This window comes from Trachemys scripta, chromosome 12 (genome assembly GCF_013100865.1).
Source record: "Trachemys scripta elegans isolate TJP31775 chromosome 12, CAS_Tse_1.0, whole genome shotgun sequence".
Taxonomy (NCBI): Eukaryota; Metazoa; Chordata; order Testudines; family Emydidae; genus Trachemys; species Trachemys scripta.
Genome location: NC_048309.1, coordinates 14,026,157 through 14,053,145, shown reverse-complemented (window position 1 = coordinate 14,053,145; position 26,989 = coordinate 14,026,157). Strand labels below are relative to the sequence as shown.

Genomic DNA, 26,989 nt, shown 5'->3' with positions numbered 1-26,989 from the left:
AGCAATCATCAGTTTGTCTCCTCTCGTGCTTCCACCATTGCTAACACTGGTGAACTGCTGAATTAATGGCAGATAATTTTTAGGAAATTTCCACACTGTAGACAGAGCCCTAAGACATCAAACAGTTAAGAAAACTGAGTTCAGAACTGGGAACCAAGAACACTTGAGTTCTTTCCCATTCTCATGGGATATTATTTATATTATATTGTATGTTCTAGAGGCCACCGTCAAAGATTAGGGCCCCATTGTGTTAGGTAGTATACACATATAGAATGGAAAGATGGGCCCTGTCCCAAAGATTGTATCATTTAAGGTGGATCAAGAAACAGGTGGTAATGGCACAAGGTAGCAGACTACTATGTTTAGTACTTAATCTAATGGTTTATGTATTAGCAAGGACCCCAGGCACTAACAGGGGTTTTGACAGACTTCCTTTGACAATCAGTCAGGACTGGATTATCAGGAGAAGGCCTCCAATTTTTCTGTCCTATGTATTTATACACACCATTTAAGCCAGTTGGGCATCTAAAGCGGGATTTGCAAATATGCTGAGTGGTCATCTAACAGATCCCATTGAAATTAAGGATTTTGCCATTAACTTCTTTTGCAGCAGTTAGACTGATGCTGAGCACTTCTGAAAAATCATACCCATAAATACTCTGGGGCATCACCTACAAATAAGGTAGTTAAAGTCCAAGGAACCTAAAGTAGGGGTACAAATAATTGCCAGAGCAAAATTACATCTGCAGTTATTTGTGCTCACAAAAGTGGAAGCCTATTTACAGGTGGACTGAACATCTATTGTCATTCCATTTCTGCCTGGGTGGCTCTCTTCAGGGCTAGTGACTGCCAGACTGAGGGGAGCTGAACTGTGCACCATTACCCCTCCCCGCCCCTGAACTAGATGTTGAATCTGGAGGCTGTATTAACTCTTAACCAGGACCACCTCCCAGAGGTTGCTCCATTAGAGGAAGGCCAGTCAGTCTGGCTCCACTGAAGCCACACTCAGGGATAGATCAAGATAGGTTCATGAAGCACAAGCACTCTGAGTCGAGGGCCTGGCCTCTGGAGATTGTGAGGGACCTGCAGCTTTGCCCTGCCTCATCCATGAAGGGCGGGCTGGGGGAAGCAGGGAGAGAAACACTAATGAAGACTGTGGAGGAAGCTAATGGAGTTTCCTGGACCAATATAGGGATTTTTCCTGCAAAGAGACAATTTGTACATAGATGCACATATACATAAAGCTGGCAGGTCCCTATTCCCAAGAGCTAACTGTAAATTAGATTCAACAGCAAAGCATGACACCAATGACATGAATGGATGGTGATGGGGAAGAACACAGGTTAATCCGTAATCATGAGCTATGCCATTATTTTTAATATATATACTTTAATATATTCTAATTCAGGGGCAGTGTTTTCAAATCGAGACCAAGGTGACAGCATACTAGGGGCTAACTCCCAGTCCTGTGCTCAGTTTAGTAGACTGTGGGGAGAATGGACATGACACTACACTAGAGGGATCCACAATTAGTGAATTAAAAAAAAAATATTCCCCCATTTTATCTTTTGCATTGCCTGGCCTCCTTTTAAAAAATATATATATATTTGTTTCTTCGCAGTGAGAAAGACTTGCACACATAGAAAAAAAATGTATAAACAATTTCACACGAAAGTCACCTACATCACTGCTGTGATTGCAGTACATTACAGAGCCCAAAAGTGCATATGCAAATGAGCATGCCTGATTATTATGCACTCAATTTGCATAATTGGGTGTACAAATTATACATTTGCAGTGGCACTCCTGTTTGAAAATGTGGACCATATTTTCCCCAACAAAAGGATTTTACTATATATGATCCACTTTCTAAGCTAATTTTTCCCAGGTGCAATGAAGTATGAATGAAGTTCACTAGTTTTTAACCTATTTTAGTTTAATATTTTAATGTCATTATGCATGAATGCATTCAGGACTAAGTGACTTTTTCCCCATGAATCACCTGCAATTAAAAAAAATGGTTAATCCTAATTAAATATAATATGTTTAAGTGTGCACAAATTAGTGAAGAAATACTTTTATACCTTGGAAAGATTGAACTGTAGTATACTGTATTGCCAATTTTCCCCATGTTTTCTTTTACTGTTAAGAAGAAAGGGGGTGAGGGTGTTAAGCTTTGTAAGTCAGTACTAAACCCTCCTAGTCAGAGAAAATGAATGTTGCTTCCTTACAATTTTAAAAGCAAAGAATAGAACATTTTCTTTGGTTATGTAGCTGACTACAATTTTATTAAAAGCACAGGGATGAATTTCTCCAAACAAATATTACAATTAATGCTATCGCCCAAATGATCTGACAGTTATAATTACAGTAGTGAAAGCATACATTTTGGTTATATATTTCAGCATTTTAGACATTACTCAAAGCCCTGTAATGATACTTTGCTTGAAGGTGGAATGGAACATAGTGCTTTGCATAAAATGAAAAACAGTTACTATGAGAAATGTTTACATATAAATTCTTAGTTTGCACTGTGGCTAGTTTAGTGGCTAAAGCAGGAAGTCCTGAATCTAGTTCCCATTCTCCATAGATCCAGAAGAACTTCATAGCAGGCAATAAAGCCATTCCAGATTTATCTTGATGTAACAGAAATGGAGCACGGTGAACAAATCTGTTCTATTTTTGCTCCTGACTAAGGCTATATCTACATACAGCTTATGTCTGCATAACTTATGTTGCTCAGGAATGTGAATAAACCACCTCCCTGAGTGATACAAAGTTACACCGACATAAGCTCTGGTGTGGACAGTGCTATGTCAGGGGAGAGCTTCTTCTGCCAACATAGCTACTGCGGCTCATGGGGGCTAAAGTATTTAAGCCATCGGGAGAGCTCTCTGCACACTGTAAACTCTCTAGTTTAGCCCTGCCCTAAGGCCTGGTCCACACTAACCCCCCATTTTGAACTAAGGTACGCAAATTCAGCTACATTAATAACGTAGCTGAATTCGAAGTACCTTAGTTCGAATTTACCGCGGGTCCAGACACAGCAGGCAGGCTCCCCCGTCGATGCCGCGTACTCCTCTCGTTGAGCTGGAGTACCGGCATCGACGGCGAGCACTTTGGGATCGATCCCAGAAGATCGATTGCTTACCGCCGGACCCGGAGGTAAGTGTAGACCTACCCTAAGTTAGTGACCCTGTTCAAGACCTCTAGCCTCTTTACTCCTTTGTTTCCTCAGTTCTTACTAAGGATAATGCTCACTTCTCACAGGACAATGGAAAGGCTTAAATATTGATAAAAGACCTTGGAGGTCATCAAGTAACAGTTAATGTGATGTAAAAATATATTAACTCACCACAGTTAAAACTGAAGAGCTTACACTGATATAATTACAGTAAATCAAAGCCAGTTCTTTGGTGTTTTGGAGTTAATATTTCAAACACCCCACATTCTCTTCTGGACTGTATGTTCCACTGCATCCTTTAATATAATATATTATAATTTATATAATATAAATATTTGAATGTTCCATATTTCAGAAACAATTTGCTAAATGAGTTGACTTTGGTATGTATCAGTGGTTTGAAACTACAGGCTGTATACACTGATGTGGCCTAATTCAGTGTCTGAATGTAGAGAGCTGGGTGAGAAATGGTTTACCTGTATCATGAGACAGACTTCAAAAAACTTCCTGTGCTGCACTGAGTCAAAAATCTGAAAAGCTTTCATGAACTAAATATCAAAATATTTCAGAGTGGGTCAGTTAAAATGTTTCATCTCAATGGGACTTTTACATTTTTATTCAAGTTTTATTAAATTTGAAAATAAAGTTGTCAAATGCCAAAGTGGAATTTCATTTCAAAAATGTCAAAGTGGGACAGACAATTGGGGAGGGGGGAGGGAGGGGAGAGAGAGAAGGAGACACAAAATAAGGAATTTGTCAAAACAAACCTTTTCCTCCCCTACAAATTTCAGTTTGTGTCAGAAGAGTCCAGGCTAGCTTTATCTATATGTTAAGGCATTTATTGTGTCCATGAAATGCACTAAGGACTAAAACAGAGCACATGCAGTATTTAAGTGCTAATATGGATGCCTACTATATAATAGTCTAGAAAAATAGTTTGAAATTTTTTTTCCAATTCAGCACGTTTTGTACTGTTTACCTTAAGCTTTTTGTATTATACATCAGTGATTAACAAAGTCATTTTAAAAGGACTGTTTATAATAGACCTGAAAATTGCATTGACATTTTTGTCCTCTTGCATATGGTATTTTCTAACCAAAATTGTATCTAGTATACATTTTATATCAGCTGGCACAATCTCACACACTTCCCTAGCCTACTTCCATTATCACTATAGTGATTAGTCTCAGGATCACAATTTTCAATAATGGTGGAAGCGATATTTAAAGGCTGAAAATGACAACTGAAAAAGTTCTCACCGGGAGAGATGCACTGAACTGAGATGTAGAGTTCTAATCCCAGCTATGGCATGGAGTTGATGCGTATGACTTAGGCCTGGTCTACACTGCGGGGGGAATCTAAGTTACGCAACTTCAGCTACATGAATAACGTAGCTGAAGTTGACGTACTTAGATGGACTTACCATGGTGTCTTCACCGCGGTGAGTCCACTGCTGCCACTCCCCTGTTGACTCTGCCTCTCGCCAAGCTGGAGTACAGAAGTCGATGGGAGAGCACTTGGGGATCGATTTACCGCATCGAGACTAGATGTGATAAATCAATCCCCGCTGGATCGATCGCTGCCTGCCGATCCAGCCGGTAGTGAAGACATACCTGATGGGTAAACCATTTAATCTCTACCTCAGTTCTGTCTGAAAAATGGGGTTGATACTTCAATTTCCCCGTTTATTAGACAAATCCTTGAGACAAGCACTGCCTGTTATGTATTTTCACAGTGCCTAGCTGAAGGAGCTCCTGATCTCAGTCAAGATCTCTATGTGCTCTAGTGATACAAATACATAAGCAAGCAGTGGTGTATATACATAAAATTAATAAGTACAGCTGCCTTGAAAAATAGTATTTTGTCATAACTAAAACGTTTTGTGGAAACAATTTGACAACCTGTGTTTGGAAGGTTTCAGGCGCAACAGGGAATTTCTGAGGTGGGGAAAAGAACAGGCAAGTACCCTAATCACTAGTCTACCAAAGTCTGTCATCTTTTCAGTCCCATAAATATTTATTTATATGAAGTGGAGCATTGCCAACAGGAAAGATTGAGAAGAGAGCAATTGATTGGTGTCCAGTGTTTTTTCAAGCAAAAATTTGAAAGATCTCTTTTGTTGTGTTGCCAAACGTAAAAAATTTCAATTTTTCACAAAAGGAAATTCTTGTCTGGCCAACCCTATTAAGAGTTTATACTTATTTGATGGCAGCAGGTCCTCTCAGTCCAGAAAGCAAATAAACCATTAAAGCAGTGAACCTGCATATAAGAGCAAATTTCTGATTTGTCCGGCCAGGTGCAGATGAGAATGCATCAACATCCCTCCCCACTGGGAGTACTTGTATGTGAACAAAGAGCTCCAGCCCTTCACTGGAAATTAGTCCCCTGAATTTGACCAGTTTAAATCTATTATACTTTTCTGGTATGTCTTGTAAGGATTTTATCAACATCTAAAAGCAAGAGGTATCACCCCATACAGCTGCCAGTGACAAGCACCTAAATAATAAGTGGAACCATAGCAGTCCAGTCATTTCAACTTGAGGAATGAGTACATCAAAAGGTCAGAAGACTACAATCATTATTTAGGGGCAGATTCTCAGCCTTGGTCCACTGCCTTTGTTCAAGGGAACAGAAACCAGCCACAGAAATTCCCATGCTTTGATTCCCAGCAAGCATAGCTATTTCTTGTACCTCCTTCCCCACAATTCCCAGCAAAGAGGCAAGTTTAAGGTCAGGAAGGAGAAATGGTTGGTGCACGTTTTAGTCACTTCACCCATAGCTGGTGTCTGGTCCCTTACATCATAATTAAATTCACATTCTTAAAAAAAAAAAAAAATCAGATTCCTTTGAGGGCCACAATTTAGATCCCCAAAGAAGCACAAGTGACTCCTGGACCACAGGCTGCACACCATCAGACTGCAGAATCTCCATATGTGCTTCCCTTCCTGGTCAATTTAAATCTTCCGCTGTATTCCAGCTTAGGATCAGTTAAAATGGAGATCTTAGAAATACATTGGGCATGTTGTGCCCAGGCATTGGAATTACACCTGACCTGAATTAGGGTCTTAGTTCATATATACTATTTCACAGAAAGTTAGTGTACCCCTATGTGGAACTAAAACCTGGAGAGGATCTCTCGCTCCAGTTAACAATGTGGGCTGAGGGAGGAGAGAGAGAATGGAATAATAGCAACACCATAGACTTGCAAAAATCTCTGACTTTAGAAGCAACAGGAGACCCTACATTATTGAGCATTTTAGTCATTTCATATATATTATCCACCCTCCATACACCAGGGTGGGTTTATTTTGCTATTGATATCAGAGGAGGATAGTAATTACATCTTAATGATTGTACAGCAGGGCTTATTAAAGATCCCCTTCGTGCTTCAGTAGAAGACTACAGGATCTACTGCAGACCTCCTTTGCTAAAGTGAATGATGACACAGACACCTTAAAAACATAGGTCTCACCAGTGTAGACAAGCCTTAACCACACAGCTGAGGTTCTCATTTTCAAAACAATTTTAGTTATGAGTGAGAAACCATCCTAGCCCCTACACATACTACTTTCAAGAAAGTAATTTTTGCTCTGATTCCCATGTTTATTTTTAAGCTCCAGGCTTTCCATGGACTTCCCCTTCATTGAGGATTAAAGCCAAGATCCTCAAATGTGTTTAGGCACTTAATTCACATTGATTTCAGAAAAAAGCGACAGAGTCCTATGGCACCTTATAGACTAACAGACCCACTTCGTATTCACCCACGAAAGCTTATGTTCCAATACGTCTGTTAGTCTATAAGATGCCACAGGACTCTGCTGCTTTTTACATACCCAGACTAACACGGCTACCCCTCTGATCATTGATTTCAGAGGGAGTTAGGCACTTAAATACCTTTATAATATATCAGATTTCCAACTCTTCTCCCCCCCCCCCCATTCACCCAAATCCAGTTTTCAAGGGTGCTAAGCACAAGCAGCACCCCTTTACTTCAATTGGAGTTGAGAGTGCTCAGCGCTTCAACAACAAAAATACCACCACCACACAGGCCCCAAATTGTTTCAGAAGGCATTTGTCCTCAGTGACCACTAAGTCCATGGCAAGTCTGAAGCTTTAAAGATCACCCCTTATCTGAATTATCTATGAAGAGTTCCTGATCTCTTCCATCCACTGTTAAGAATGCATTGCATAGAGTATAAATCTAGGAGAGGTAATCAAGTGGAGGTAACTGAAGGGGAAGCATGGGCTTCTTTTGCAATCTTTCTAGAAAGACAGCTAAATAGACGTTCTTCAAATTAGTTGTCTGGAATCTTGTATTCAACTGACCTTTGATCATTTAACTCTCCAGCGTCACTCAAGTTTTTAAAACAAAGAAAGACAAAAAGGCAAATTTGCAAAACACCAAAGATATATTTACATCCACATGTAATAACATACTCAACTAAAGTGAAATACATTATAAATTAAAATGAGTAATGTGTGTCTACTGCTTGACAACTTAAGGTTTCAACAATTTAAAAAAATCAGACAAAATGGAATGAAATAAATATAACAAAACAAAATCAACAACTTGTACCTCTATACATGCACTGTTCTCTCCAAAGAAACATAAAAACCAGTAGTATCCCAATAGTTAATACTGATGGGCAAAAGTGTACTTTGAAGTACAGGGTTGTAATTCCATGAAATGGGCAAATCTTTGGGTACATTGTTCTGTAATCCATTCCCAAGAGATTTGGGAAGAGGCCAAAAAATAAAAACTTGGAAAAAAAAAAGTGTACCAGCATGAAAGAGATTCTTTTAAAGACAGATTTGGCAATTCAGATTTTTTTTTTTTAATGCAGCCCTCTGGAATTTTTAATTACATATCCCCTTAAGATGTATAAAGACAGTTACAGCATGCATTCTATAAGACCCATTGAAAGATCAGAAAAAATAGATTAGCCATCTTCCAAGTGAATTCATCTTCAAAAAAATAAGCTATAAAAGTGCAAAACTAGAAAAACAATCTAGATTATGTACATATGGCTCAGCTTATGAACAGGAAAAAAAGTAAATAGTGTACAATTTCCTGATACACAGCACTTCATTACATTGCCAGTTTACAGAGACATTAAAATTAGATTCCATTTAAATTACAGGAACTAAGCCATACAACTAGAATGTCTCAAGTTGCATAATGAAAACAAGAATTTCTATGCTTGGCTATTTTACAATTGCTATATGAGGGGCAAAGAGCAAAATGAACAGTGCAAAAAAAAATTTTTTTTAAACTAAAATATATGGAAGTCAAAACTAGGTACAGAAGAATCAAGTCTCAATTACAGGTTTTATGTAGAAACAAAAGTCAAAATATGCAACAGCTCAACTGGCTGATATCTGGCCATCCTCCTTTAAATTTAATTGCATGTGCATTAGAAAAAACTCTTGCTGTCTTCATAAAAATACAAGGAACAAAGTTCTCCCATAGCAGATTGTTCCTTAGTATACTTCCAACACTCCAGTTTGTAATTAAGATGCTAGAGGGATATCAAGAAGCTTCTGAGCACAGTCAAGTAGGGCAAACCATGATAAGCCACATCCCCTTAAGAAAACTTTGTAGTTCCTTATGTTTTTATTGTAAGCCTGTTACATATTTGTTATTTTTGAGTCTGGACAAAATGATGCAGAAATAAAGATACTATGTTGTTCATAAGTGAAAGAGTATTACATTTGGTAAAAACCTAAACACTTGAAGTATTCAAATATTTCCTGTTTGTCCTGTGAGTCCTCTGTACATTCTGCTATTAGAGTTTAACTGTTGGTGATGGTGATGTTCATCTAAGAGATTATGAACTTAACATAAGGAGAGAATTCTGACTGTTCCAGGAACACTATGGAAGATTCTGCACAGGATGTGACAAGAACTGCTTCTCTCTCTTGCTTTTTAAGATAAGATGCTGGAAACATCAATTCAACAGAAGGAAAGTTTGCTTCAACAAATTATGGTCCTAGTATGTGCAAGATTGAACAGCAAAGAGTTGCACCTTAGCTAGGATGATCACAATACTTCTAAACTGAACAATTTAATGTCATAGTTTTTAAATAACTTTTTCAAATGAACTAACAGTTATAGCAGAAAAACACAATATGAGAAACTGCCACCTCTATGAAAAAGGAACAGTATTTAAACCAACATGCTTAGATATTTACAGAGAGTTTACCTGAGGTGCAAGGATTATATACTATTTCAAACAGGATCTCTTTTCAGCAGCGCTCAAGTATGTAAAAATATAATTCCTACCTAATATTTGGTCAATTAATTCTAAAGAAAAATATTATTCAAGACCTACATTGAGATACACATTCGCCACACCTTTATAACCCAACTGTTCAGACTACAATTTTTTATGGCTATTTGGTACAAATGTTAACAGAACCAATATTATAAAACTGTAGTGTTTTTATATACAGTACAATCACAGCTTAGTTCAGTAGCTTTCACCATTCATTTCTCTCAAGGGATGAACTGCAAGTAATAACGCCACAAAATATGCATTTGCGTCCTCAGACCTAGAACAAACCAAAAATAGTTTTGTGCTATAAACTGTAATAAAATTCAAATACAGCTAGAGAAAGATCTTTAAATATTAAAATTGAAATTTTTTATACATACACACACTCTTTAATAGGCATATTTAGACAATGTTTTCACATGAAGTGTGGCATCTATTTGGTAGATTAAAAATTGTCAATTAAATCAGCTTTTCAAGACATTCAAACCATGAATAGAAATATAAGCAGGAACTAAAGTTAGAGACAGATATCTAAGCTAGGGGGAGGTAGGGAAACTTGACTGGGAGGCATTTAGGGAAGAAGAAGAAGAAAAAAGTCAGACGAGACTAGGGTGACCAGATGTCCCGATTTTATAGGGACAGTCCTGATATTTGGGTCTTTTTCTTATATAGGCTCCTATTAACTCTCCGCCCCCATCCCAATTTTTCACATTTGCTGTCTGGTCACCCTAGACGAAACCCAAGGAACAGTGCTGTAGCAAAACAATCTAACAAGCAATCTAACATGCTGCAAATATAAAAGCTTTGCTTTATGGACTAGAAAGGTGATAGTTAAGATCTGTAGAGCATGTAGAACTATATGTAAATTATTGCGTAGGTCTGGACACTGCAGCATTCAAGCAGCATCTACCTGAACTGGAAGGAATTCCAGAAAGAGGAACAAAAGCAGTTAGAGACTAGAGAGAATATATAAAGCAGGAGTAAAAACTGGATACAGAACGGTTTATGTATAGTCTTTTCTAAATGTTCATCAGCTGAGCATCTGAACACATCAAAAACAGTTACTTTATCCTAAACAGCGAGAGGGAAGAACTACCCTGGATTATAGTGATTTGGAGACAAAGGTGGATTGTGTGACTTGACCAAGGTTACACAGAGTCTCAACTCCAGAGTTACAGCTAACTGCCTTGACTATAAGACTCCCTCCTGCCTCTCTTGGAGAAACAAATGACTGATAAGGTTATATAACTCCAAGCACATATAATACATGAAGTGTCAGTGTCACAGAATATCATGGTTGGAAAGGACCTCAAGAGGTCATCTAGTCCAACCCCCTGCTCAAAGCAGGGCCAATCCCCAGACCCCTAAATGGGCCACTCAAGGATTGCGCTCACAAACCTGGGTTTAACAGGCCAATGCTCAAACCACTGAGCTACCCTCCTGAAGAATGATACACAGGATGCCATGCAATCTCTACCCAGAAAAATAGTTAAAGTTTGACTCAAGCAGTGGAAATTTAGTTATTTCACACCATCTTGTGAATATTCAAAAATGCAGTGCAATGCACAATCCCATACTGGCAGGGACGTTTGTCTGACATGATAGCTTAGATACCAAGTTTAGGGATCAAGTTTTCATAAGTGCATGAATCCTAGCTAATACCAGCTGCCTCCTCATTTGTAACGGTCAATTCTCCTTGCAGTTTTTTTAAACTTACATTTTAACTTTGAGTAGATCCTTCCCTTGAACACTTAATAGTCTGATATTATAACCCTTTAATCTAAATTTAATAGATTTCATTTAAATATTGCTAATGCTCCCATTTGTTTCGGAAAACAAGCTCCTCCACATTTACTATCAAAGGTGAAGGTTCTAAACCAAGTCATTTGGACTTTTCAAAATACAATCCTAAACACTGACAGTGATATTTAGTTCATTTTTCATAGTAAAGGGGACTTTCATTCTTCTCACTGACATAATTCACACATTTTTTTCATAACTTTTCTAATAACTCCATGTACCAATATATTTGATGCCAGATTTAACAAATATCAAAAGTAAAACCATTTAATTAACAGGATTGTTTACCATTTCTTGAAGTAAATAATCAAGTTTTCTTGTCATTTGGTCGAAAACGTGCATTGCCAATAAAACTCTCATAACTTCGCTTTTGTAGCATGCTGTTAGATAAGTGTTGGTATGACACCGGCCTTTTTCCTGATAAAGTAAATTTTAAGAGGCATTAACAAGATTAGTTGGAAAACAAGGCTCATCATACAATTTACTCAAAACCCTTTTCACTTGCGAGTGAAGTGATTTTACAGTGCCTTTCACCCAATGATTTAAAAGTGCTTTACACAAACTACTTATGTACGTATGCTTTGCCACTGAAGTGCAGACAGCTATGGAGTGGAAGACAGCAATCAAACCAATGCACAGCACAACAATTTTAGAGGTACAATAAAGACATATTGCAGAAGAACAATCCTAATGAAAGTGGTATGGAATTTTAGGCATCTAAGAAAAAAATAAAAACTTTAAATATTAGGGCCTTATATGAAACATCACTCCCATATACAGTAAGTAGAATGAAAGGCTGATGGAACCTTTAAAGTTTTACTCTTACACAGATCAGCAACATGTAAGCACAATGTAATGCAGCTTGTACACGTTTTTTCAAAACAGTTTTATTATTTAAAAAAAAAAAAATTAATGGAGATATCCCATCTCCTAGAACTGGAAGGGACCTTGAAAGGTCATCGAGTCCAGCCCCCTGCCTTCACTAGCAGGACCAAGTACTGATTTTGCCCCAGATCCCTAAGTGGCCCCCTCAAGGATTGAACTCACAACCCTGGGTTTAGCAGACCAATGCTCAAACCACTGAGCTACCCCTCCCCGAAGAAACAGTAAAATATCAGTGTACCAGTCTAAAAGTGAATACTTCCAATGATCTAGAATCCACATTGCCTTATGTCCATCACAATAATTTTTATTGGGCTTGCATTGTAAACTATTTTACAGACACATTCAATTTAATTTATTTTAAAACTGAACAAGTCATCTATCTAAATGCAGTGGTATTAGGTACATGATTTCTACCTCCTCTACATGCGTCATATGCATCACTTTCAAACAGAAGTTTTTGATAATTTAATATGCCATGGTAACAGGTTGCATTTCAAGTTTAAGTTTCTTTTCAATGTGATAGTGTACAGAAAGTTTAGGTGGTTTTTTTTTAATCTTTGTATGTATTTACAATGAACAGACCTTGTAATGCTGTTACCAAGGCAGTATTGTGCTTATCGATTTAATTACTAAAAGTATCACTTAAGATTTCTAAATACAGGTTTAAAATCAATGCTTGGTCATATTAAATTTTATTAGCTTATGTCAAAAACATTGCATAAAACTTAGAAAAAGGTCATGTCTGTTTCAAGAACCAATACTCCATTAGGATACAAAAGCTAAACTACTGTCTATATTCCATGAAAGCCTTAAATGCACTGTGAAAAAAAACAGTAATTAATTTTAATTAAATTAAAATGGCAAAGATAAATTAATATTTCAACATAATCTACAAAATTGCTGGAATATGCCTGAGCAATTATCTTCAATTTTCAGTCTCGGCCAGATCAATCAGCCAACAGGTTACCCTTGATAGAGTGTTGCCACTGCAAAGGAGGACTAATTTGAGAGTAACACAAACTGAGTGGTTTCAGAATGTTTCTGTCTCTTCAGGGCAATGCAAACTGGCACAGTTTACGAGCAATAAACATGGTTTAATCAAGTTTGCCAAGTGGAACATATTCTCATGACAATTTGATCCAGCATTTAACGTGATATAACATGTTCATAGGACCTAAATAAGGTTTCCACAAGACAACACAGGCCATAAAAAGGAGTTTATCATCATGTTTTAGAATATCATCAGGGAGAAATAAGGGTACCAGAACTTGCAGCTGTACACCTGCAACTATTTGCATACGCTGTCTTATAAAAACATATCCCTTAAGAGTTGTGAGTTATTACTACTTTTTACTTTACTACATACTACCTATATACTTATAATGGGCAAGAAAGTTTCTCTGTAACTTATACCACAGAAGAAAAAAAAGACTTCTTTTCAATCTCCACCCCGCCCCCCCTTAAGTGTATAATACTAAGCACAATTTGCCTGTCTTCGATTCCCAACTCCCCCCGCCTTCCCTCTCACATAAAACAGATCCATCTGAATTTACTCATGCATGGGGCAACATCAAGAGGATTATCTGAGAGTTGGAGGATAATGGGACAAGTCAATAAGATGACAGTTTGCAAGAGGTTTTTTAATTATTATTTTTGAATGTCATCTCAAAAGTGTATTGGCCTAGAAAGTCTACCTTTGGTTTCTATCTACTTCTAAGGCCTTCTTCAATGTAATATCTAATTGAGGCCTTTTGACCATCTATGGGAAAAAATGGTGGTTTAGAGGATTAAGAAGTGGAAACTGCAGAACTTATTTGATGAAGTTTAAATTCTCACCTGCAAGCTACAGACCTCACTGCCTACAGGTGCAGACATCGGCACCTGTAGGACTGTTCCTACAGACATTACAATTGCCACATGTTGCAATGTGTGTATTATGTTGTCTACAAGCTCAGATTTCAGAAGTAGAATTTTCTTCAGATGCCATAAAGGTTTTAGCATAGGAAGAGGTCTAGGTTTGCAGATGTTTTTAAGAAGCATAAAGGAAGGAGAAAATCCAGGTGAACAACAATGTAGGCATTATAGAGAGCGTCTCATGCTTTGTTGCTTCTGTAGGTTGAACTCATTCACACAAAAGGGGTTTGTTGCATTCCCACCCCCGCAAGCTCCCATCCCTTTATTTCAGGGACTCCCTGCAATTCCCTCATTTCCTTTTGGCTCTGGTTGTGTCTCTCTCCCCTCCATAACTCCTACTGCCATACCATTGTATTCCATTCTGCCATGTGGCCTCCCTTTCCATCCTCGACTCCGTGTCACCATTCTTATTAATCTCGGACAGAAAAAGAGCCATTCAGGTTGTCAATATTTTAAACTCTACTGAGAGGATTGGCAGACCCAAGACAGATATAGATATATATGTGTGTGTGTGTGTGTGTGTGTGTGTGTGTGTGTGTGTGTGTGTGTACGCTAAGTAAATGCAAGCAAGGGGCTTGAGGTGTTTCCCCCCTCAATTTCCTCCTCCTGGTTTTCACTAAAAATCAATAGGGTTCTACTCATTAATGCCTAGAGCATTTCTTGAAATTCTGGGATTATTGCATGCAGGACCTTCTTTTGCATGGCCAATAATGGCTTCAAGATCTACAGAAGGCCCTCCTTTGAGCTGAAGGACAGACCATCAGTTTCTTCTGAACATGTAAACTGCACATTACTCACAATAAGCAGTTTAACGAAAGATGAAAGGCCGAGACCGTTTCAAAGTTTATAAATTTGACTAGTGGATGGCTGTTTCTGTGTCTAGCTGTCAGATGGTCAAAGAAGTTACAGGCTCTATCACTGCAGCCAGTGCTGTCTTGTGTTTCACCAAAAATGCACAATGGTAGCAAAGTGATGTTTACAGACAGAATGTCCACATCAAATGAAGACTTAAATACTTTCTAAAAGCAAACTCCCACATTAAAAAACATCAGTACTCAGCTAACAATAAGATTTTATCAGTAACTTCTGCCAAGAGCCAAGTTACTTAAGATATTTTGATACATTTATTGTTTCAAAAAGCCAATCCATCAGATAATTTCTCCCGTTTTACTCCCTTCATTGTTATTTATACAAGAATGAAAACATACACCCTCCCAATCCAGAGACAACCCATACCCAGCTCACCATCTATTTCATATGTCTCCAAAGCAAGTCACATACCCTACCAGCCCAATGTTAATACATTTAAGTCCTGGGCTATGCTTAAAAATTAGATCAACCTAGCTAAATTGCTCAGGGCTATGAAAAATCTCATTCTCTGAGCACCATAGTTAGGTCAATTTAATTGAAGAATCCTTTTTCAACATGGCTACAGCCTCTCCGAGATGGGATTTTCCCATCAACGTAGCTAATCCACTTCCATCGATTTAGTGTAGACATATCCAACACCTTAGCTGTTCTGCTGTGGCCTACACATTGCTGAGGACACTGCCCATGTAACTAGGAACCACAAATATAATTTCAAACACTCAGAAATGAATCAGATATTTCATTCCACCTCATTCATCAAATGAGAAATAAAGCTGTCACTCTTCCTCCAATATTCATACTAGTGGAGACTAGGTTTACACATCTCCACCCAAAACACCAATACTAACTATACCTTTGAACTTCCAAATGCAGGCTTAATATGTTGCCATCAACAAATCTTTCATGACCCAAGCTGGTTTAGCACTATTGATTACCCACCACAACATATTATAAATATATTGCCTTATTTTCACAGAGGACAAGTTGCTGACAAAGTTTGAAAAGTACTTAGCATGCATGCCTCAATGGAACTCAATGGGTTATGAGGCATAATTAAAGTTAAGAAATTCTTTAGATGTCTAACATTTTAAGACAGTTTTAATAAAATGCAATTGATATAGATAAGCTGCAAAGACATCTTACAAATCATATGTTAGTCTATAACTAGAAAACCACTGAGTTCTACATAGTACAGCATTTCAACTTTAGTGGCTGTGTTAGACTGCAGTACAAGAATACAAATAAAAATAGGTGAAGATAGGAATAGCAAGATCCCAAGTTTTCCCCCATAACTAAATTTAGTCTCAAGTCCACGTTGACCTCAGTGGGAGCTCTCAGATGGTCAACATTTTCTAAAATTAGGCAGGTGCTTAAAAATGGATTCATGCATTGAGCTTTAGGCTTCTGGTTTTGAAAGTCTTGGTTAAGACTAGAGTGATATACACCAAATGAAGTTCCTACAGTATAATGTTAATACTATTGATTAGTGATGGGACTTTTCAATTTGAATATTAAACAGACAACACATTTCTAATGAAGCGTTCAGCTTCTATTAAAATTAATTACACATTAATGTAACCCACTGAAGTTTTTAGTTCAGATGTTTAATATATAGGTTTAAGGCAGACCTGAAATAAGTTTTACAGGATTTAATATATTTTGGAGGTTGGGCTTTTTTTTAAAATGCTCTCTTTGGAAGAAATTCTATTAACATTCCATGGGGTCCAAGGTTTCTTTGCAAGATGTTTAACATCGAGCATTATCATTCTTTAATATACTTTAGAAACATTAACTGACCCACTGGGAGTACTAACAGTAGTACATATTTGACATCAAAGAATCAGAATAGCAGTCCTAGGAACACTTAAAAATTAACCTTTTAGAAAACTTCTACTTTCTGCAACTGATGTTTGTTACAGTGTATATGAAGCAACAAGTTACAATGATTGAATTTAAAATCTGAATACTTTGTGACCTCAAATTTATCATAAGCCATTGAATAAGAAAATAAAATGCTGACAAATCATCATTTGCATCACTAGCATCTACTGGTGCGGAAATAGTTTTGTGCATTTAAATATCTGATTTTGAATCATTTACCTTAAAATTAGAGCAAAAATTTAAGTTTTAGCACAGTTATAGTTGAGTATACAGAGAAAATACAGTACCTTCTATCGGAGAGCTGGTTGCTTGGCCATTGCTAGGTCCAAAAGAACCATAAAGTGGTCCAGGGCTATACGGCTCATAGGTTTTCAGAATAGTCAGTACATTTCGAGAATCAACTTCATCTGAATTCAGAAGCCCTTGTTTGGTTGGCAAAACAGAGGATGCAGGTTTGGCATGTGAACATTCCTGAGGTAACAGATTTGCATATCTGTTTGCAACACGAGATCTGCTCATGTCATATCTTCTGTAATTAACCCTTGCAGAGTCAATGTGTTCAAGAGCTAACAGATTAGGTTTCACTCTTTTAGAAGACGGTTCACCAAATTCTAAGTTTATGTGACCCACAGATCTATTGCAGAGATATTCTCTTCCTCGATTACTGAACCAGGCAGATTCATTAAGGGGAGAATCATAGGAGCTATTGATACTGCTACTAACTACACCAGGTTGAGAAGCTGATATATTTAGAGTTTTTGCTTTAGCTTCACCTTTTTTTACTCTATCCATTACTGAAGAAATACTAGGATTTGAGTGCAAATCTTGCTGTGGTTGCCGACAGCTACTCGCCTGAGCTCCAATGCTTTGTGGTTTGTAAGACTTCAAGTTACTTGGTGTTGAACTGCTGGAATCTACCATTGGAAAAACAGGGACTTTGCTCTGTAGAAGGGGACACTGTTTAGTCTTCTCTGTATGCAACTGTTTTGGTTGCATAGATAGGGAAGCCTTGCTTTTATTAGGGTTAAGAGACAGGGGAAGCACATCTTTACCAAGAAGAGCTGGTGGGCATCCAGTACGCCTGGCTTTAGCCAAAGCTTTGTTTCTGTAACCATTTTTGTTAACAGTGTCAGGATTGTATTTATGCATCAACCTCTGGTGTATCATTAGGACTTCTGGATAAAATGTTCTATAAGTACAAAACGGGCAGGTGCTGGTTGCTAACAAGCCTCTAGCAGTTGAGATCACTGAACATTCTTGCACTGTCCCAGTAGATAAATTTAACGGCTTTTCTTGAGAGCCCACTATATGCTTGTTTGCGCATTTTTCGGCGCTCTCTCTCATTTCTTCCATGTTATTTTTGTCCTTTAAGGCACGAATCAACTGGATATCATCTCCTTCCACTGTCACTAAAGCATCTCTCTCTTTTTTATCATTGGGATCATTTGCCTGCGATTCCATTAATTCTTCCTCTGCTTTTAGCTTTTCCAGGTAAGAAGCGTCTGAGTTCTCATTCATTTGATTTGAGCTATTACCAACTGCACCCTTCTTTGAGTCCTGAGTATCATTTTTCATGGTCAAGATGACTGGACCACTCAATATGCTCTGAAAGGAAGAAAATATCTCTTTTTGTTGCTTTACAGGTGGGCAGCCCTTTGCATCTTTGGCACCGTCAATAAACCTTTTTAAGTTTTTGGTTTCTTGAGCACCATCAGTGGCTGACAGGAGGTTCATCTCCTGACTTTGTAACAAAACTTTGCTGTCACTTTTCACATCTGTTGCAACATCGGCCTGCTTCTCCTTGTGATGCCTCTCTAAGTGATACCTCAATGAAGTTTTCTGGGCTGCTGCATACTCACAAAATTCACATTTGTATGGTTTTTCACCTGAAACAGTTTCATCAGAGAATAAATTTGATGCATATTGATTCAAAATCTTCAACATAATTAAATGATTCCGTGGGTTTTAGAATTCACAAGACTAAGATGGTATAGGTGTTCTTTTCTCCTCCCCCTGCTCAAAACATACACACTTATGCAGACCCCAAAATTGATCCATGACCCCTAAGAACTATACCTAGTGGTTTTTGTGGGATTTGTGTGTGGGGGGGAGGAGGGGGTTTAGCTACAGTGACATCTTCTGGCTAGGATAAGAGTTTTTCCTACATGTTCAGAAGGTGTAAGGATGGTAGTTAGCAATCTGTTGAGCACAGATAAAAGAAATAAGGATAATAAAAGGGACCCCAGTTGATCAATTGCAGCCACGTGTGGGCACGGCCAAAGACGACGACGACAACAACGGCTGGTCAACAAATGGGAATAATATTAGCCAAATGTATAAACAGTCCTTTGAGAAGAAAAATAGGGATATTTACGTTCATTAAAATACACTGACTCGGACAGTTTCTTTGGAGGGGGGAGTACGTGTGGGGTATGGAAAAGAAGCTTTACTGAAAACAGAGACACCAGTCTCTTGACACTGCAGCAGTGGCACACACTCATACTTGGGAGTTGTATTCTGGATTTTTAAAAGCAGTGTGATAATTAAAATGGGTGAAAAGCAAGATATATGTCACAAATCAAAGTGTAGCAGACACAACAAGAGTCTAGTGTAATATTTGTCTAGTTTACAGTAGATTTGAGTTTAGGAAATTAAAATAAATATGCATAGCTGTTTAAAGCTATGTTTCATATACTGTTCAATTGCAACATTGGAGATTTTAGATCTTAATTTCAGCCATGTTATAGTTTTAATTTGTTCTTAACAGGAATCTAAAGTTCCCTCTGATCTGGATTAAGCAGACCTTCTCCTGAAGAATTTAAAATCCTTTACCTGTATGAGTTCTGAGATGAATATTGAGGTAATAATTTGAGCGGAAATATTTCCCACAATAGCTGCATTCTCTGGAGGCCCCAAGGTTTTTAACTCTTGCTCTTTCCAAGCCATCTTCATTTTTATCTTTGCAAGAAAAAAACAAAACATGCAAACCTATATTACGAGTAAATACAGATTTGGGCTCCATGTGTTTCAACCTCAAAAAGCACAAGTGTCTGCTAGAAATCACGTTCCCCCCATTTAATTAGGGGATGCTAACTCCAAATATAGATCTACAAAAACCCCTCTGATATACTGCTATCTGACTGTCAAGAGAGTTAAGAGACTTCCAGTTGTGCGTCAGATAGTATTGTGGTTTGTGACTGATGAAAGATCCATTGGGATTGAAACAAAATGCAAAGCTAGGCCCTAAGAGTTGAACAAATACATTTAATTAAACTTTAATCACTTATGCCTCTCTCCATTGTGTATGCCATATCTTATAAATCCTTTATGGGCCACAAACAGACCCAATGTTTTCTTTAAGATAGGAATTTAAGCTAGAAAAGATCAGATACAGACTTATGGTACACTGCTGCAGAAATTAGTTTGCACTAATCAATGGAATATCGTGCCTGTGAGATACCATTTTAGTATCAACAGGTCTTGGTAAAATGGTCTTCATTTTTGTCCTTGGGAACTATCAATATTTAAGTTGAGATGTGGCAAACATACTGGGGTAAGGAAGTGACATGACTAGTGTTTCACAGAATTTAACTTTTTTTTTTTTTTTTTTTTTTTTTTTTTTTAAGTTCACAGTTAGAGAAACTTGGTCTCTTTTTGTAAGTGTAAGCACAAATAGTTACCACTAGAGGGTAGCAAGTGCAGCATAATGTCTAAGAAGGAAGAGGAGAAAGTTTTATTCATGAATACTATAAAAGTCAAAGTCAACAACTTTTTTTTTTTTTTTTTTTTTTTTTTTTAAAAAGCAGGCTGCACTGAGAATACTGTTGAGGACACCTACTGTCATTACTCAGGTGAAAATGGACTAGAAATTATTTTGTTTTAAATGTATTTTTTTTAAGTAAATTCATCCTTTTATTTGGTTAATCACTTATTGTTTCTCAAATACTGAAGTGGCTTAAAATGGCTCAAACTTGTGCTGGAAAAGTATTTTGTTTTTTAAATTTACATTTAGTAGAAAACTGTGATAGCAGTTTTAAACACACCCATACAAACTGATATATGCATTGGAACTATGACTCAGCATCTCATGATAACTGTTTTAATGCAGGAAGATAACAGCAACTGAGAAGGATCAACAACAAGAAGTACATTTAGCATTTCTTAATTCAATCAGTATCACAGCCGCCAAACTAAGGGTTGTGCATTGCTAAAATTGGAAAAAATGCAATAGTGTGTGCCAGGACATTCTGTACGTTGTGTCTTGAGGTTATGCAAGTATCCTTTCTTTAAATGCGGACACAAAGTAGGTCAGATAGAAGAAGGTGCAAGACTATAGTTAGAAATGCTAACCAGTTAAAATACCATCTTTGCTACTTTTTTTTTTTTTTTAAATATAAACCCTGATCCCCTAGAGAGTACAATAAATGTTAACTCTAAAGTAATTGTTAAAGTTTTAATGGGCCAGATATTCCTGTCCTACACAGGATTAGAACTTTGAATCTCAGCAGTAACACACGGTTTGATCCTGACTGCTCTGGCCAAGGAAACTGTGTTAGCACTTTTCTTCCAAGTAATGTATTTAAGCATACCGGTCTCTTAATCAATCACATGCGAATAACTTGCCTACCTTTCCTCTTTCTGGTAATTTAAGGCTGTTAGTCCCTAACATTGAGTTTTTCTAACTTCACATCATTCAAGGGAATATGCTACATACAAGAGCATCAACCAAATAGTTTAGAGTTAATTCTTCAGGTTTTTAAAGTTCTAATATCTGCAGATACTAAACACTAGACTGTTCTGCCTGCCGCCACAATAAAGGCAGAAAATGAAGAATAACTCATTTTACAATATTTCTCCAGATTATGCAAGACCATATAGGGAAGAAAAACTGGAAATATTAGTCCATAAGCTAAATTACTACTTAACTGGCATCACAGAGACTGGGCGAGATAAATCTCATGGCTGGAATATTGACAGAGGGGTATAGGTTGTTCAGAAAGGACGGGCAGGGGAAAAAGGAAGAAGGTGTTACATTAGACATCAGAAATACACACTTGTTCAGCGGTCCAGAAGGAGATTAGGAGGCAGACCATTTGAAAGTCTGAGGAAGATAAAAGGAGAAAAAACAAAAAGAAAACACAAAAAGAGGGGATATGTCATGGTCAGAGTCTAGTATAGACCACTAAATCAGAAGGAAGAGGTGGTATAGGAGACATTTCTAGAGCAATCAACAAATATCCAAAAAACACTAGACCTGATAGTAAGGGAGGATAAATTGCCCAGATACTTTTCCAAAAGATAATATGTCAAAATACAAAAGGCCCAGGACATTCTTGGACAATTTTTTGTTTCAAAAAGGTGGAAGTAGTAATTAAGTAGATTTAATTCTGACTAACAAGGAAGAATTGGTTGTAAAGCTGAAGGTGGAAGGCAATTTGAGTGAAAGTGATCATGAAATTATTGATTCTAAGGAAAGGAAGGAGTGAGAGCACCAAAATAAGGACAACGAACTTAAAAACAAAACTAACAAGCCCAGAGAACTGGTCGTTAAGGTCCCATGGGAAGAAAATCTAAGGGGAAAAGAAATTCAGGAGAAACTGCCAGCTCTCAAAGAGACACACACAAGCAAACTATTCCCACATGGAGGAAAGAGGCCAACAGGACTCCATTAAGAGCTTTTTAACAACATGGGGAGGAGAAAAAAAATAAAAAAGGAATCCCACAAAAAGTGGAAACATGGGCACATTGTTAAGGGTGTGTACAAAAGAATAGTACAAGGATGTAGGGACAAAATCTGAAAGATTAAAGCACAACATAAGTTACACATAGCAAGGGACACAACAAGCAATAAGAAATGACACACACACACACCTACCTAACAAGAGAACGACGAAGGAAAGTGTAGGTCCTATACTTAGCAGAGAAGGAGAGGGAATAACAGATGACATTGAGATGGCTGAAGTGTTCCTATTTTGCTTCAGTCTTCACTAAAAGGGTAAATTGTGATCAGACACTTAACACAATTAACATTAACAAGGGGGAAGAAACAAACTAAAATAGTATTCTTTAACCTGTTTTCCTAAGTTAGATGCACTCAAGTTGACAGGGCCTGACTGAATGCACCCTAGAGTACGTCAGGAACTACCTGAAGGAATACTGGAACCATAAGCGATCATCTTTCAGAACTCATGGAGCACAGGTGACGTCCCATAAGACTAAAGAAGGGCAAACATAGTACCCATCTTTAAAATGGGTAACAAAGAGAACTTGGGAATTGTAGATCAGCCAAGCCTATCTTCAATACTTGAAAAGATACTGGAACAAATGATTAAACAATCAATTTGTAAGCACCTAAGGGATAACAGAGTTATAAGGAATGGCCAATATGGATTTATCAAGAATAAATCATGCTAAGCCAATCTAGTTTCCTTCTTTGATAGGGTTACCGGCCTAGTAGATTAAGGAAGTTGTAGATGTGATATATCTTGAGTTTAGCGAGGCTTTTGGTAGTCCAGCGTGACATTCTCATAAACAAGAGAAATGTGGTCTAGATGAAGTTACTATAAGGTGGGCGAAAGGCCATACTCAAAGAGTAGTTGTCAATGGTTCGCTGTCAAACAGGGGAAATATATCAAGTAGGGTCCCATAGGGGTCTGTCTTGGGCCTAGCACTATTCAATATTTTCTTTAATGACATGGATAAAGGAGTGGAAAGTATACTTAATAAATTTGAGAATGACACCAGGGTGGGAGAGGTTGCAAGCACTTTGGGGGACTGGATTAGAATTCAGAACAGCTTTGACAAATTGGAAAAATGGTCTGAAATCAACAAGATGAAATTCAGCAAATACAAGCGCAAAGTGCTACACTTAGAAAGGAAAAATCAAATGCCCAACTATTAAATAGGGTTTAACCATCTAGTAGTAGCAGTAGTACTGCTGAAAAGAATTTGGGCATTACAGAGCATCACAAATTGACTCTAAGCCAACTATGTGATGTAGTTGCAAAAAAGGCTAATATTCTGGGGTGTATTAACAGGAGTGTTGTAAGTAAGACACAGGAGGTAATTGTCCTTCTCAATTCAGTAGAGGTGAGGCCTCAGATAAAATACTGCATCCGGTTCTGCGCATCACACTTTAAGAAGGTTGTGAAGAAATTGGAGAGACAATCTAGATGAGAACAACAAAAATTAGGAGTTTAGAAAACCTGACCTATGATTAACAGTTAAAAGAGTGGGTAGTTTTAGTCTTTAGACAAGACGACTGGGGAAAGGGGGTCCTGATAATTGTTTTCAAATATGTTAATGGCAGTTATAAACAGGATAGCAATCAACTGTTCTCCATGTCCACTGAAAGTAAAACAAGTAATTGGCTTAATCTGTAAAATAGGCTGATTTAGGTTTGATATTGAAAAAGACATTCTAACTATAGGGATAGATAAACACTGGAATAAGTTACAAAGGGAGGTTGTGGAATCCCATCATTGCATGTTCTTAAAAACTGGACAGACTTCTCAGGGATGGTCTAGATGGCCTCGAGGTCCCTTCTAGCCCTATATTTCTATGATTATTTTTCAAAAGAAAGTCACTATATTTGGACTACAGTTGCCAAGCAGTTTCTCAAGAATGGTACCCAATACTATTAAGGATTCTTGGAAATGGGGATAAGAAGAAGAATGATACAATTTTAGTTCTCTTCATATATAGTTCTTTTGGGGGGAGGGGGCGGGGGGCGCTAATTTAAGCTTGTAGATTACATTTCATTTTAAACATGCAGTGACAACTAATTCTTTTTCTGTGGCAATAAACTATTTAAAAGTCTACTTTTTTAACCAGTTACTTTAGTGATTTTTTCCCCCTAACCATTGCCTGCACTTGCAATTTAGTTTGGTAAATTAATTTACCACCATAATTTCCTAAACCCATAGCATAAACACAAGGACATTAAATATTTTACGTACATTAATGAGATGATCTCAAAGTGGAGATACCAACCCCCTAACATTTTGTCATCTCTGGTCATCGTTTATGATGGACAAATTAGGCAGATAATTTAACATTTCCTTGCTTCGTACAAGAAAAAAAATTACAGATATCTATGCTATTTTAATCTAAAATGTTCATATATACTTCTTACCCAAATGCAGTGTGTCTGGTAGTCCATCTTCAGATCCATCTTCAGAGCCTCCCTCTGTTCGGTCTACTACTCCATTTTCATGTAGGGTTACAATTAAGTCTGCACAGCATGTTCTAGAAGTGGCTGAAGTCTCTACATCAGTCCTCCTATCTCTCTTATGTACTCTTGAATGAAGAACTAGCTGGTGGTATGTTCTAAAGGCTTTGCCACACTCTGAGCAGTGTGTTGGTTTCTCTTTGTTTTGTGACAATTTAGGATCCATCTCCATAGAAGGCACTTCACCACTGGGATGTTTCAGTTTGTCTTGGGACAGGGTACCATTTCCTGGACAACTGCTACTTTTATTTACCTTTGACTTCCCAGCATTTTCAGTCTGACTAACCTGGCTACCTTTATTTGTATTCCAAATTTCACCAAGTTCTTCTTTATCAGATGATGAATCATCATTGTCTGTACTCCCTTCTTGCCCTGGTTCTTTAATCTGTCCATGGCCAATAGCAACTTTACCTTTGGTTGCGAGCTGCCATGCTTGATATGTATTGAATGGATCCAGTTCAGCTATCCATTTCACAGGTTTTTCTGATTTACTCTTTTCTGGAGTCACATTTGGTCTTAAGTTCAAAAATTGCAGGAATTCTTCTCTCTGAGCCACTCCTCCTTTATTGGCTCCATCAGTGACTTGTGGGCTATCACCATTGGATGCTGACTCTTTGGTGTGCACTTTACTGTGCTCAATTAAGTTCTCTTTATTGAGAAATAGGAAACCACAAACCATGCAGATTTTGTAAGGTGATGTTACATTTTCAGTTACATGCTCCTGTACCACCTCATTAATTGTTACTGGGCTTTCAGAACCTTGTTGAAGCTTATTTCTTGAACCAGGTTTACCAGTATGCGTTCTCATGTGATTTTTGAGGAACCAAGGCTCTTTAAATCTTCTTCCACATACATTACACCAATATGTGAAAGAGTCCTTATGCTTTTTCATGTGAGTCTCAACATCAAAAGCTTCATCAAACGTTTGCCCACAAACTTCACAGCTAAATTCTTCATTGTCCTTTTCATTATTTTCTGGTGATGGCAAGTCTGTTCTAACTTGACATTTATCAAGAGGACTAAGATATTCTGCTTCGACACGCAGAACTGCTGGTTCACAAAGCGTTGGTCTATGTTGAGTTAGGACATGCTTACCAAGTTCTTCAGGATGTTTAAAAGTCTGATCACAAAACATGCAATCCAAAGACATACACCCCTCCGCTTGCATCAAGAACTTTTCTTGCACATTTTTGTAAGAAATTGTGTTGGTCCCTTTTATCGGCATCGAGGCATCATTATTCTCCATCTGTGCACCAACAGTACTGGCTATCCCATCTGGTCCCTCCATATATACTAAAAGGGGTTGAGTTGGCATATTTCCTGGGTTTCGTTCCCTATCATGTATTAATGTGACGTCTCAATTCTTCCTGGGACGTTCTCTGGTCACAATAAGGACACTTGTAAGGTTCTCCTCACATATGCATGCAGATATGCTAGGCTAGAAGACTACTGCATGGAAGTTCTTGCCACAGATGTCGAAGGAGATTTAATGGTATATGAATACAGATAAAAATCAAAATATACCCATTGGTTTGTTTTCTTGAGCTACTTTTTCTGCTGTTTAAGTTCACTTAACATTAAAGAGAGTCTGTAGAAGTCATCAGTTGCACTTATTTCTCCCTTTGTAATATTTCAAATACTTCTATTGTGCAGGACAGAGTCAAGAGGCGGCTCAGTAGAACAGAGAACTCCGGCACCTAGAGAAACAGAACCACAACTAGCTTTTAAAATTAAAAAAAATATCAAAAAATGAAACCAGTAAGACTTTTTAAAGCGCTATTAATCATATCTCAAATACACAGATAAGTTTTATATTGAAGAAGCCTTTAGCACTCATTCAAAATACAAGCTACGTTTCCAATATGCCATAAAGAAGGGTTAGATTACATCTCTTCCCTGACCTACTGGGAATAAGCAGCATAATCTTGAACACCAACTCATCTTTTTCCT

General features: G+C 37.6%; 1 protein-coding gene across 5 annotated transcripts in view; it reads right to left on the bottom strand.

Annotated features, from left to right (window-relative positions):
- Nucleotides 1–8,446: 8,446 nt before the first annotated feature.
- Nucleotides 8,447–26,989, bottom strand: part of ZNF217 (zinc finger protein 217) — a 110,097-nt gene continuing 91,554 nt past the window's right edge. For 4 of the 5 annotated variants that reach the window (XM_034788029.1, XM_034788027.1, XM_034788030.1 and 1 more), the window contains exons 2-6: nt 24,944–26,736; nt 19,642–19,767; nt 17,097–18,695; nt 11,548–11,676; nt 8,447–9,736 (exon numbers count right to left, since the gene is read on the bottom strand). In XM_034788029.1, the coding sequence (XP_034643920.1) occupies nt 11,567–11,676; nt 17,097–18,695; nt 19,642–19,767; nt 24,944–26,354 (3,246 nt within the window). In that variant the 5' untranslated portion in view covers nt 26,355–26,736 and the 3' untranslated portion in view covers nt 8,447–9,736; nt 11,548–11,566. The remainder of the gene's footprint in view (nt 9,737–11,547; nt 11,677–17,096; nt 18,696–19,641; nt 19,768–24,943; nt 26,737–26,989) is intronic. The other variant, XM_034788032.1, reaches the window with a different exon arrangement.